The following is a 14,818-nucleotide window of genomic DNA, read 5'->3' as shown; positions in this document are numbered from 1 at the left end:
TCGTACCCCCCAAACTGCACCAAGGGCATTAAGATGATTGTGAATTCTTTGCTGAAAACACTTTGTGACGTTCATATTGATCTATCTGATTATTTCATTAAACAGCCAGGCAGCATATTTGTAAATGTGATGTATATTTAAATGATTTCATTTTGACGATTGTTCAGTTGTGCATCCAGGAGAATTACCGAACCAACCCGTTCCATAACTTCCGCCATTGCTTCTGTGTGACCCAGATGATGTACGGGATGATTCACCTGTGCGAGCTGCAGGTCTGTCTGACAGTCACCTGCCCAATATGTCTCATTTCCAGAGTTTTATTGTGTAACCTGGTCCTCTGCTCAGTAAAATATTAATATATATTTCATGAACTGTTATTAGAGGATAGACAGGGCATTGCTGTGACTCAGTTACGGCTGGAAGTGTAGTGTATATAGAGCAATACCTGACTTCCATTCCTTATTATAACTACGTCTTACAGTACATTCTGCTAAAGGAGGAATGACCGCATTTCAGCCATAATGATCACACCTCTGTTTCATCCCTGCACTCAGGAGCGGTTTGCCACTCTTGGAGTTGGGCGTTCTTATGACGGCTGCTGTGTGTCATGATCTTGACCATCCGGGTTTTAACAACACGTAAGTCCCAATGTACCATTCTGTAATCCTCATATGAGGGTATCGGGGATGGGAGAGTGAGACCTATGGCCATCCTGCTGTAAAGTTGTATGTAACAATTAACACTTAAGTTGCTGTGGAATAAAATCAGTCTGATATAACTGTAGTCTGTGTGAGTTACAACACTGGTCTGTGTCAGTGGTGGGGCCACAGGGGCCCCCAGCCGGCTGCTCCATAGTCTTTGTTCACTTATTCTCTTTATAAGTCAGATTGGTTGTGTTACGTAACCTCCCTGCATTGGTGCATTCTGTGCCGCCCCTCTGAGAGCACATGTGCCATCCCTCCTTCCTCTGTGGGTGCCAGTAGGTAAAAGTGGTGAAGGTGAGGAAAGTCATGTAGAGGAGAGCGGATATGAAAGGGGGGTGGGTGGGGGATTTTGTGCCAACATGCCCCAGTGGAGGTCTGAGGGCGTTAAGGGTTATTGTGGAGCAAGTAGGGGCATTTTGGGATGAGTGATGTGTGTGTACCAAGGCTGCTTTGGGGCTGGTAATGTGAGGCCCTTGCAGTATATCAGGCTGCCTGTCATTGGTGTATTTCATATATGCCAAGGGCCCTCCAGAGGACTCTCAGGCCCTGGTGTGGTTGGTTCATGGGTAGGGGAGCGTTACCCACCCACTGTCTAGGCTGCACGCAGAGCTTGCACAAAGACTGGGGGAGCGTTACCCACCCACTGTCTAGGCTGCACGCAGAGCTTGCACAAAGACTGGTGTTGCGCACACAGCATAGCTTTATGCCGACCAATAGGAAGCTATTAGTCAGCGCAGTCACTTTCCTGACCCCCTGTGGAGAAGGGGCATCAGTATGTGTAATATCTACCACTTTATAGTCCTCTCCAGGTACACTCTGTAGTGGACATCTCTCTATGTTATTAAACAACGTTACAGAGGAAAGTCAGGATAAAACAGAACCTCAAGAAGTGATTGTTGTAGTATAGTGAAGCCAGTGTGTGTCCACCATCATCTATATGTATTGAGCCTATATTCCTTATGGATTACAAACACTTATGAAGCTGCAGCTCAATTGGACATGGCAGGAGGTATATAAATAACAGATGATTGATCCTTCATACATTAATCTTCATTCCAGGTACCAGATTAACGCCCACACGGAGCTTGCGATCCGGTATAATGACATGTCTCCCCTGGAGAACCATCACTGCGCCGTCGCCTTCCAAATCCTGGCGCAGCCGGAAAACAACATCTTCTCCAACGTTCCTCCCGAGCTCTTCAAACAGATCAGACAGGTGCGCAACCTTGGAAGAGGATCTGGGGCTTTGTGCACAACTGTATTTCCCAATACTAGAGTTGTAAAGTAATAGTAAACGAAGATGAAGACTAGAAGTAAAGCAGATTAGTTTTATTACCAAGCTGGCCCCACGTCCAAGCAGCCTGAGCGGCAGAATTACTTTCCAAATTGGTCACATAAATGGGGGGACAGGTTTGACAAAATCCAGCGCTAAATCGTACAAGACCTGACCATTGTAGGTAGCAGCCACCTGTCAAATTAATTTGTGAATGAGTCCAGAAATTATTCAAACGATTTGGATCAGATAATTATTGGGTTAGTAGCCTATATAGAAAAAAACTTTTTAAAAATTTAGCTTTATGACAGTATAGGCAGCAGCAATTTAAACTAATGCACAGATTTGTTTAATGACACTGCAACATATTTACTTTGTATCAATTTATCCAGTTTTTTGGGGATGTTCTCAATTTTGGCTAATAAAATTTTGAAAAAAAAATTCTCTTCCTAACAGTCGATAATTCACCTGATTCTGGCAACCGACATGGCCCGTCACGGTGACATCTTGGAGTCTTTTAAAGTGATAATTTCCAACTTTACCTTCTCCAATGAGGAACATGTAGAGACTGTAAGTATGTAGGGAATGTAAATCTGGCGCTTCATCCATTGCTGATCAGAGAACAGTTTATGTATTGATCCAAGTCAGGGACTGGGGATGTGGGTTGAAAGTAGACACAAATGTGACAGCATGCAGTGAGCAACTTCTGAGTAACAGACCTATTCCGACTTAGTCTGTCAGAACAAATAAGGATAGTTAAGGCAGTAGCAGTTTTGATATATTGTAGAGGATGCAAAGTGACCAGGAGACCAGTGAGAGTGTAGCGGAGTTAGCGTTCCAACGAAATAGGACTAGAATATCTTGTCTATAATCTCGTCTCTCGTTCAGCTGCAACAGGTGCTGATAAAATGCTGTGATATCTCCAATGAAGTTCGTCCCACAGACGTGGCCGAGCCATGGCTAGACTGTCTGCTCGAAGAGTATTTCATGCAGGTTTGTACGCTGGAGACATCTTCCATGATCAGACTGCAGTACTTACACCCACCTGATTATTTTACTGTGAGGGGCCAGGCTTAATTGAAAAAATTAAACTAAAAGTATTGCAGACCAAAACATTTTGTACCTGATGGGAGGGGTCATGTTGGATGTTGGTAGTACAGAATGGTTTGTCCCCTATGTACAGTGCCGACATATACACGGTGCCCAGAAGTATCCACATACTGTGTCCAGTCAAACAATGTACGTGTTTTACACAGCCAATGAATATAAGGAGAAAAAAAAAAAAAAAAAAATACTGGGCAGATGGGGCTGTAATGTCATGTTACTTGTACGGCACAACCTAATCTAGTGACCTCTACACAATACAGAGGGCAATATAGTGGCGGTTAAACAATACAGAGAGGAATCTAGTTATCAATTTAGGGCAGTAGAAATAATTCTATATAATAAATACTATACAAGGAGATTAGATTGCATTACATTAGATTGCCAATATACCAAACCTCCGCTGGCCGTACAATGCAGACCACGGATCTTGCTGCTCTCTGCGTACTGTGGGAAGACCAGGTCATCCTCTATAATGGTCACTATCGCTTCCCAGTACAGCTGGACTTGTATAGGGGACATACAGTGTGACTTCTGCTGAGATGCCACCGCAGGGGCAGTGGGTTGGAGAAAAGACAGATCTGGGGTGGAATATCTATACCAAGAATGCCCCCTGCACTTTTATATATACAGCCATAAAAACAGACATAGTATATACTCAGTGGTCATTTATACAGTGAGATGCTGCCACATGATTGGCTGATTAGATATTTGCATAAAAGGCATGCAGACATGGTCACCAGGTTCAGTTGTAATACTAATGGTTGCATGCCCCCTCCCAGGATCACAAGTCACAGTGACAGAAGAGCCTGGAGTCATAGATATTACTTAGTACTAGATCTCTGTGGTCAGTAACTGCTAATGTTTTATTTCACAGAGTGATCGGGAGAAATCGGAGGGTCTCCCAGTCACCCCCTTTATGGACCGCGACAAAGTCACAAAACCCAAAGCCCAGATTGGATTCATCAAGTTTGTCCTAATCCCAATGTTTGAGTCCATCATGAAGGTAAGAGAGCCTCATCCCTTAATAGTTACAGCTCCCCAGGGGAAGGTGGGGCTGGGGAGAGGACTAAATGGACGGGGAGCACGACTTTTCGAAGAGGAGAATTCCAACCACATCGTTTTAGACACTAAAATTCCGACAGTTGTTATGGCGACATGTAGTAAATATAGACTTCGAGAGAGTCTCCCCTTCCAGTCACAGAAAATGCTCCGCTTCCTCCCCTCCCAGTCACAGAAAATGCTCCACTTCCCCTCAGTCACAGAAAATGCTCCACTTCCTCCCCATCACAGACAATGCTCCACTCCCTCCACTGCCCATCACAGAAAATGCTCCACTCCCTCCACTGCCCATCACAGAAAATGCTCCACTTCCTCCCCTCAATCATAGAAAATGCTCCACTTCCCCTCAGTCACAGAAAATGCTCCGCTTTTTCACCATCACAGAAAATGCTCTACTCCCTCCCCCATCACAGCAACCCCCTCCCCATCACAGAAAAAGCTCCCCCTCCCAGTCTACAGACAATGCTCCACTTCCTCCCCATCACAGAAAATGCTCTGCTCCCCCTCCTCGTCACAGAAAATGCGCCACTTCCTCCCCATCACAGAAAATGCTCCACTTCCTCCCCTCCCCATCACAGAAAATGCTCCGCTTCCCCCCCTCCCCATCACAGAAAAAGCTCCCCCTCCCAGTCACAGAAAATGCTCCACTTCCCCTCCCAGTCACAGAAAATGTTCCGCTTCCTCCCCTTCCAGTCACAGAAAATGCTCCGCTTCCTCCCCTTCCAGTCACAGAAAATGCTCCACTTCCCCTCCCAGTCACAGAAAATGTTCCGCTTCCTCCCCTTCCAGTCACAGAAAATGCTCCGCTTCCTCCCCTTCCAGTCACAGAAATTGCTTTGCTCCATCACAGAAAATTATCCATCCCCCCATCCGTCACAGAAAATGCTCCGCTTCATCTTACCATCACAGGAACTGCTCTACTTCCTCCACTCCCCATCACAGAAAAAGCTCCCCCTCCCCATCACAGAAAAAGCTCCCCCTCCCCATCACAGACAATGCTCCACTTCCTCCCCATCACAGAAAATGCTCTGCTCCCCCTCCTCGTCACAGAAAAAGCTCCGCTTCCTCCCCTCAATCATAGAAAATGCTCCGCTTTTTCACCATCACAGAAAATGCTCCCCTCCCTCCCCATCACAGAAAATGCTCCCCTCCCTCCCCATCACAGAAAATGCTCCCCTCCCTCCCCATCACAGAAAAAGCCCCCCTCCCAGTCACAGAAAAAGCTCCCCCTCCCCATCACAGAAAAAGCTCCCCCTCCCCATCACAGAAAATGCTCCGCTTCCTCCCCATCACAGAAAATGCTCCGCTTCCTCCCCATCACAGAAAATGCTCCGCTTCCTCCCCTCGGTCACAGAAAATGCTCCGCTTTTTCACCATCACAGAAAATGCTCCGCTTCCTCCCCTTCCAGTCACAGAAAATGCTCCGCTTCCTCCCTTTCCAGTCACAGAAATTGCTTTGCTCCATCACAGAAAATTATCCATCCCCCACAGAAAATGCTCCACTTCCTCCCCTCCCAGTCACAGAAAATGCTCCGCTTCCCATCCCAGTCACAGAAAATGCTCCGCTTCCTCCCCATCACAGAAAATGCTCCGCTTCCCCTCCCCGTCACAGAAAATGCTCCGCTTGCTCCCTTGCCCATCACAGAAAATGCTCCGCTTCCTCCTCGTCACAGAAAATGCTCCACTTCCTCCCCTCCCAGTCACAGAAAATGCTCCGCTTCCCATCCCAGTCACAGAAAATGCTCCGCTTGCTCCCTTGCCCATCACAGAAAATGCTCCGCTTCCTCCTCGTCACAGAAAATGCTCCGCTTCCTCCCTTTCCAGTCACAGAAATTGCTTTGCTCCATCACAGAAAATTATCCATCCCCCCATCCGTCACAGAAAATGCTCCACTTCCTCCCCTCCCAGTCACAGAAAATGCTCCGCTTCCTCCCCATCACAGAAAAAGCTCCCCCTCCCCGTCACAGAAAATGCTCCACTTCCCCTCCCAGTCACAGAAAATGTTCCGCTTCCTCCCCTTCCAGTCACAGAAATTGCTTTGCTCCATCACAGAAAGTTATCCATCCCCCCCATCCATCACAGAAAATGTTCCGCTTCCTCCCAGTCACAGAAATTGCTCCACTTCCTCCAGTCACAGAAAATGCTCCGCTTCGCATCCGTCACAGAAAAAGCTCCCCCTCCCCGTCACAGAAAATGCTCCGCTTCCTCCCCATCACAGAAAAAGCCCCCCTCCCCATCACAGAAAAAGCTCCCCCCCCATCACAGAAAATGCTCTGCTCCCCCTCCTCGTCACAGAAAATGCTCCACTTCCTCCCCTCCCCATCACAGAAAATGCTCCACTTCCTCCCCTCCCAGTCACAGAAAAAGCTCCCCTCCCAGTCACAGACAATGTTCCACTTCCTCCCCATCACAGAAAAAACTCCCCCTCCCCGTCACAGAAAATGCTCCACTTCCCCTCCCAGTCACAGAAAATGTTCCGCTTCCTCCTCTTCCAGTCACAGAAAATGCTCCGCTTCCTCCCTTTCCAGTCACAGAAATTGCTTTGCTCCATCACAGAAAATTATCCATCCCCCCATCCGTCACAGAAAATGCTCCACTTCCTCCCCTCCCAGTCACAGAAAATGCTCCGCTTCCCATCCCAGTCACAGAAAATGCTCCGCTTCCTCCCCATCACAGAAAATGCTCCGCTTCCTCCCCATCACAGAAAATGCTCCGCTTGCTCCCCTCCCCATCACAGAAAATGCTCCGCTTGCTCCCCTCCCCATCACAGAAAATGCTCCGCTTGCTCCCCTCCCCATCACAGAAAATGCTCCGCTTGCTCCCCTGCCCATCACAGAAAATGCTCCGCTTGCTCCCTTGCCCATCACAGAAAATGTTCCACTTCCCCTCCCAGTCACAGAAAATGTTCCACTTCCCCTCCCAGTCACAGAAAATGCTCCACTTCCCCTCCCAGTCACAGAAAATGTTCCACTTCCCCTCCCAGTCACAGAAAATGCTCCACTTCCCCTCCCAGTCACAGAAAATGTTCCGCTTCCTCCCCTTCCAGTCACAGAAATTGCTTTGCTCCATCACAGAAAATTATCCATCCCCCCATCCGTCACAGAAAATGCTCCACTTCATCTTACCATCACAGGAACTGCTCTACTTCCTCCACTCCCCATCACAGAAAAAGCTCCCCCTCCCCATCACAGAAAAAGCTCCCCCTCCCCATCACAGACAATGCTCCACTTCCTCCCCATCACAGAAAATGCTCTGCTCCCCCTCCTCGTCACAGAAAATGCTCCACTTCCTCCCCTCCCAGTCACAGAAAAAGCTCCGCTTCCTCCCCTCAATCATAGAAAATGCTCCGCTTTTTCACCATCACAGAAAATGCTCCCCTCCCTCCCCATCACAGAAAAAGCCCCCCTCCCAGTCACAGAAAAAGCTCCCCCTCCCTATCACAGAAAAAGCCCCCCTCCCAGTCACAGAAAAAGCTCCCCCTCCCCATCACAGAAAAAGCTCCCCCTCCCCATCACAGAAAATGCTCCGCTTCCTCCCCTCGGTCACAGAAAATGCTCCGCTTTTTCACCATCACAGAAAATGCTCCCCTCCCTCCCCATCACAGAAAAAGCCCCCCTCCCAGTCACAGAAAAAGCCCCCCTCCCCGTCACAGAAAAAGCTCCCCCTCCCCATCACAGACAATGCTCCACTTCCTCCCCATCACAGAAAAAGCTCCCCCTCCCCGTCACAGAAAATGCTCCACTTCCCCTCCCAGTCACAGAAAATGCTTCGCTCCCCCTCCCCGTCACGGAAAATGCTCTGCTAAAAATGCTCTGCTTATTGTACAAAAATACCCAATTATCCTTGTTCTTGAAGTGATGTAGCATCGAGAGGGACAGGAACGTGGTCTGTACGACCAAGGGGCCCAGACGGACGCGTCCGTCTAGGTCCCTTACAGCTGTACCCCCCTTGATGGTGGCCGTGCTTGGAGCAAGGTGTAGGGCAGGCCTGTCCAACCTGCGGCCCTCCAGGTATTGTGAAACTACAAGCCCCAGCATGCTTTGCCAGTAGACAATCTGTTGATAGCTGGAACTTGTAGTTTCACAACATCTGGAGGGCCGCAGGTTGGACAGGCCTGGTGTAGGGGAAACCAGGACACATGCTTAGGATAAACACAGGTCAATCCTGAGATTGCATCACTAAAGTGAAGTGGGAAAACCAGAACAGTTGGTCTCTATTTGCCAGCAGTAGTCTTAGTGTCTAGTATTCGCGGTGGTAGTCAACAGAACGAAGCTGTAAACACCAACAGTACATACCCCGACATGATGAGGCCGAAGAGCTCGTTGCCAACAGAGTGGTAAGAGACTGCTTGAAAGGGAGACTTAAAGAAATTGCGACCACTGGCGATCCCGGCACAGTCCGATGACATCACATTGAAGGGACACACTGTCATATGAGCTGTTAAGGTAGTAATTTAAAGGAGGCAACAACTGTACAAGGTTCTTTACAAAGCCTTGTACATTCTACAACCATCGCCTCCTTAAAATTACCTTAAAAGCACGCATGACAGTGTGTCCCTTCAATGTGACGTCATCGGACTGTGCCGGGATCTCTAGCTGCCGCAATTTCTTTAAGTCTCCGTTTCAAGCAGTCTCTCTTACCCCTCTGTTGGCAATGAGCTCGTCACAATATGTACTGTTAGAGTTTACAGAATTCTAGGGTTGGGTACTATATAACGATGCTGTAATTTCCTATACACAACCCCACTAAGCTACTAAGCTTGAATTTGACCTCTGTCCTAGCTCTTCCCACAGATAGAGGAGGTGATGGTGTTGCCCCTGCGGGAGGCAAGAGATCATTATGAGGAACTCATGCAACTGGAGGAAGCAATGGCAGAAGTGAGTTATATAAATAAATGGTCATGTACTGAAAGCCTTTCATAACCACATCCACTAGAGAGCGAATTCCACTAATTAAAGACAGAGTGCCCCATAACTAGTAAAATGTTTTGTTTTTTACTGCATAGTCTGCATGTGCCACCATTTCTACTGTGGTCTCCAGTATGCTCCACTCCTTGTACAAATACTTTTTAACTACAGCAAATGGAATAGGGCCCTCTGGAGGCTAGAAGGAGGAACTGCACTCAATTGGGAAAAAAACAAAAACCTAAACTAGAAAGAAAAAACAGAACACTATAAATTTCCTACCAATAACAGAATGAAGTCCTGTTTACCTTCACGCCTGTTTTCAGGTCTTTGGAGGAATCCGATAAATGTGCTGAAACTTGGAGGGGTGTTCCGCACTCTAGTCAGTGCGAATCTTTTGCTGCAGGGCAGCAACACAACACCTGGGGGCCCCATCTATCCATCAACTTGCAAAATTCCTCCCTCTGGGCACAGTGGACTTGAAAATTTCCATACGTGGAAGACGGTCTTCTTTTTGACCATTTCTACAGGTAGAAGAGTTTCAGAGCTTACTGGTTTGTCCTTCATATCTCCTCTTGTTTTTCGTGGATAGGTTGGTTCTTTGGACAAAGCCCCCCTTCCTCAAGTGTTGTCCCGGTTCCACATAGATTAGGATATGATCATTCCTGCCCTGATCAAATGTTGGTCTTGAGGAAGAGGTTTTGGTCCTCTATGATGCGCAGAGAGCGGCTGGCCAGCCTCTAAGGCGACTATTGCTCAGTTGATTACAGCTGTAATTCCTCAGGCTTACGGTGGGGCTGTGCTCACTCGAGACTGGCGAGGGCTTCCTGGGCGGCACGGCACTCCGACTGAGCAGCTGGGTTGGGCAGCCACCTGATCCTCTGTTTACACTATTACACGGTTATAGTTTTCCTGTGTTTGCATCCAGGGATGTCAGTTTTGGGAGAAAGGGTTATTTGCATTGTTGCTTCTGAGTGTTTCTACCCGTGATGGCAGCTTTGGGACATCCTCCAATGGATGCGGGAGAAAAAATTGTTTTTTTAGTTTGAGAGGATGTTATTTTCTTATCTCTCCAATTCTCTCTCTATTATCTCCTTTTCTGTGGAAGTTGGTTAAACAAACTGAGGCCTAACAGGAGAGGAGGGTGAACAGCGAAGGTCAGGCAATAAAGTTTCTTAAAGTGCCCACACACCTATTCCCCTACCCCAATGTTCCCGCTGTCCCCCAATATAGACTAGAAACAGATTTTACACAAATATAAAAAAACCTATTTTTGCGACCAACAGCCCCTTGTGATGCTAATATTATCTACTTGTTTTGGACCTAGTGTTGCCCTGCCGGCCATACCAGTAGCATGCTGGCATAATTAAAACTGCAGCAATACAGACTGAGTATTTCAGAAATAGCCAACATTACATAGCCGAAGATTTCCATTGGGAACTAGTAAAAACTCTACCCATCTTCTAGGAACCCCAATGTAAAATGGGGATGTACCTTTTTATACAGGACTGCAGATCAACATGAACAAGCACATGCTGTTTAGCCCCTCATACTGGTTGCTCTGTATGAGGGAAGACTGGGATTGACATCCGCTGAGTCAATGGAATGGATTATAAATACTGCGGTCAACAACATTAAAGCCACCAGCCTAATATTGTGTATATCCCCCTCGTGCTACCAAAACAGCTCTGACCAGTCGAGGCATGGACTCCACAAGACCTCTGAAGGTGTCCTGTGGTATCTGGCACCTAGACGATAGCAGCAGATCCTTTAAGTCCTGTAAGTTGTGAGGTGGGTCCTCCATGGCTCGGACTTTTTTTTTCAGCAAATCACAGAGGTGCTTGATCAGATTAAGATCTGAGAAATTTGGAGGCCAAGTCAACACCTTGAACTCTTTGTCATGTTCCTCAAACCATTCCCTGAACAATTTTTGCAGTGTGGCAGAGTGCATTATCCTGCTGAAAGAGGCCACTGCCATCAGGGAATACAGTTGCCATGAAGGGGTGTACTTGGTCTGCAACAACATTTAAGAAGGTGGTATGTTTCAAAGTAACATCTACATGAATGCCAGGACCCATGTTTCCCAGCAGGACATTGCCCAGAGCATCACACGGCCTCCGCCGGCTGCCTTCTTCCTGTAGTGCATCCTGGTGCCATATCTTCCACTTGTAAATGACGCACACGCACCCAGCACTTCACAGGATGTAAAATAAAACATTAGACCAGGCCACCTTCTTCCATTGCTCCATGGTCCAGTTCTGGCGCTCAGGTGCCCATTGTAGACTCTTGGCGGAGAAAGGGGTCAGCATCGGCACTCCGACTGGTCTATGACTACGCAGCAAGCTGCGATGCTCTGTGTGTGCCGACACCTTTCTGTCATAGACAGCATTAACTTTTTCAGCAATTTGTGCTACAATAGTTCTTCTGCGCGATTGGACCAGACAGGCTAACCTTCACTCTCCATACGCCCCTGTCGCCGGTTCACCAGCCCTTCCTTGGATCACTTTTGGTAGTCGTCTAGCCATCACAATTTGGCCCTTGTCATAGTCGCTCAGATCCTTACACTGCCCATTTTTCCTGCTTCCAACACATCAAGTTCATGAACTGTTCACTTGCTGCCCAATACATCCCACCCCTTGACAGGTGCCATTGTAACACGATAATCAATGTTATTCACTTGTCAGTGGTTTTAATGCTCTGACTCATCTGTGTATATTGCATCAATCAAGGAAACACATTTTATCAGACTAGATACACAAGATGCATTCATGATCAATCTTTCAGTAGAACTAGAAAACAGCTATAGGAGCACCTGTGTCATTAAACCAGTAGAGGGCAGTGTAGACGTTAAAAGTATCTTCATGGTAAATAAGTTTTAAATGGACTTTGAAGATTTAGGGGCAAATTTATCATTTATCGTTGAAATAGAGAAATGGTTATCAATCCTTATCGGACGGATAAGTATTGAATCATTTCTCAAATTTATCAAAACCGGAGTACAGAAACAGCAGTCCCGATAATCTGCTGTTTCTGTGGAAAAAAAAAATCATACTTACCCCCCCTCTTTGGAAGCGCTGTCTCCGGGTCTTCTCTTTACTCTTCAATTGCGCATGTCCAGTTCCAAGAACTGGACATGCGCACACAGATCCCCTCTCTGTCTCTGCAACGATAGTTGCAGAGAGAGAGCGCTGAGTGACAGGGAGGGATCATGTGATCCCTCCACACATGCGCTGTTCAGCTCTGCTCTCCGGAGCAGAGCTGACAGCATTAGATTTCCTCAATTCGGATGATGTACGCCAGCCTCAGCTGGTACATTAACATGACAAGTTCCCGAAAAAAATGTTTTTTCGGGACTTGTTAGATTGCGGCCAGGAGCAGTCACCATTCTGTTGTATGGTGACTGCTCCCAAAAACGAAGAGGAATGCAAAGCAGCAGATATCCATGATATCTGCTGCGATGCCCCCTTAATAAATTTGCAGAGGACACTGTGGGACCTTAATTATCCGTTAAAAGCACTATCGTGCTTTATTAAATATGCCCTTAGTGCTCGGCTTTGCATCATAATGTGCACTTATGTAATGGACAATGAAAGTTTCCTCGCCCAGAATCGATAAGAAACTGTTATCTGTACACAAACAAAAATGTTGTTTTCTCTCTGCAGGTCCAGCAAAGAAAGACGGAGATTCTGGGCAAAGGCCGGCGGCATGCAGAGACCGCGTAGATCTGCATGTATAATACAGAGTGTAAACCTGCCTGGCACAGCCCAGAGCCCCCGCTGGGATCAGTAGGAATGGGCCGATGATTAATATCACTTTGTTATGACCTTTCCAGCAGTCCTGCATGTATTGGCGCTCATGTTATTTATTTAAGCACGTAATTGATGTTGCATTCACAACCTCCTCTTTCTTGCCAGTTGTGTGCCTTTAAAAACAGCAGGCGGCCGATTCTCGGTTTCTTGGACTCAGTGTTTTGGGGAATACGTTGGGAGTCATTAAATAAGGATTAGACCATTCAGTACTCAGCCACCAGGTTACAACAACAGTTCCTGGCAGCCCCTCGTAGCTGAAAGATCATTACATTTACGGACCAAAAATGCAACTATCCATCTCCTACAAACTACATTTTATTCATATATTCACACATTAGTCACATTTTCATACATCCAAACTACAAAAATAATTTTAGACATCTAATTTTTGTTATTAGGAGGGCGATAATGAACTGTTCTTGTTTCATGTGTTGGTTAGTCAACACAAATATAACCTAGTATTGTATTTTAAATGTAGTATGATTATCTAGTAGCATCACCAAATAGTTAATGTCACTATTATGCACTTAGGACAAGTTAAGTCAATATGGACCATATCATTAGCCCTAAATGCCTGTTGTGCAACAATTAATAAGGAAGGCTGGCAAATATCAAAGCTCAGACCATTATCTTTTCAAACCAGATTGAAACATGCGGGCTGAAGTAGATTACTTTTCAGTCAATCATATATTAATGTTGTTACTAACTTTATAGCTGCCAACAAGTTAGAAACAGGAACTTTGCATAAAGGAAAATATGTGAAACAGTTTTGATTTTTGGGAAGGGATTTTTCTACACGTCATACTTCCTGATTGTAACCCCACTACAGGACCCAATAACCAGACACTTGGCAAACTGTTCTACACAATGCCATGGTTGTCTAAAACCAAGCACAGCGCATCAGCGTGGAGCTGTAGGCTTACAGACAACAAGTCCACCCCGGAAAACAGCGGATTCTAGAGGAAAATGTGAGGATATCTGTCCGCCATACGCAACTTGGCTGAAATCAGATTGTGCAACAGGATAATAAATTATCCAAAGCAGCAAATCTACAACTGAACGGCTAAAAAGAATCCAGGTTTTGGAATGATCAACTGAGAGTCCAGACCACAAACCCTCAGAGATGCTGGGGCCATACGAGAGCTGTACATAAACCAATATCAAATATCAATGAGCTGAAGCCGTAGGGGCGAGACTAAGTTCATCAAACTCATACAGAAAACAGTTCAAGTTATTGCTGCTAAAAGGTGGTTCTACAAATGACAATCATGGGGTGTACTTACTTTTATCACACGTGCCTGCATGCCTGCCTATTTTTTCTTGAATAAATAATGGAAAAGAAAATGGTTATGGTTTATTTGACATCATATATATCACATTTTAGATCTGAAAAACACAGATATGAAAGAGTACTCTCTCTTTCACAAGTCTGTATATAATGTGTGGATCTATAGTTTTATATTATAAAGGTTTGTTTTTTACAGAACCCTCCTCCCCCAACTAGTAGACCCATGGGGGTACTATGCCTGTTGGTGCTGTAAGGGGGCAGTCTGTCAAAACTTCAGTTAAGTCTCATAATTTTGTCAAAGCTCTGGGAAGCAATTCATATGAAAATAAAATTATATATATATATATTTGTACAAATACACAGACACAAAATTGACCCTGTAGGACAACAACTTGGATGTATTAACTTGATTTCTAAGGAGCTGGGTACACACCTCTAACCATAGTGCGGATGACACAATCAACTGTTTCTTCAGATATTGCGTGTACACTCCCACGATCATGTTTTATCATAACAAAAACACACGCATCTGTCAATGTGATTTTTAGGAAATTTATAAAACCAAAATCAAAGATTTGGATGTCAGGCAAGTTTGGAAGTGTGTACGTTCTCACAACAGTCTGTCCAACACTTCTGCTGATCGTGAGTCTATACACTTAACAGATATCACTATC

The 14,818-nt window shown here is 46.0% G+C and overlaps 1 protein-coding gene across 1 annotated transcript in view; it reads left to right on the top strand.

Moving 5' to 3' along the window:
- Positions 1-14,200, top strand: part of PDE9A (phosphodiesterase 9A) — a 43,593-nt gene extending 29,393 nt beyond the window's left edge. The window contains 9 exon segments of the mRNA XM_075189677.1: positions 168-272; positions 555-569; positions 571-638; positions 1,764-1,920; positions 2,434-2,547; positions 2,866-2,970; positions 3,959-4,087; positions 8,925-9,020; positions 12,710-14,200. Of these exon segments, the coding sequence (XP_075045778.1) occupies positions 168-272; positions 555-569; positions 571-638; positions 1,764-1,920; positions 2,434-2,547; positions 2,866-2,970; positions 3,959-4,087; positions 8,925-9,020; positions 12,710-12,769 (849 nt within the window). The 3' untranslated portion in view covers positions 12,770-14,200.
- Positions 14,201-14,818: the final 618 nt, after the last annotated feature.

This window comes from Mixophyes fleayi, chromosome 11 (genome assembly GCF_038048845.1).
Source record: "Mixophyes fleayi isolate aMixFle1 chromosome 11, aMixFle1.hap1, whole genome shotgun sequence".
NCBI classification, from domain to species: Eukaryota; Metazoa; Chordata; class Amphibia; order Anura; family Limnodynastidae; genus Mixophyes; species Mixophyes fleayi.
Note: the sequence above shows the minus strand (reverse complement) of the source record. Positions and strands in the feature narration are given on the sequence as shown.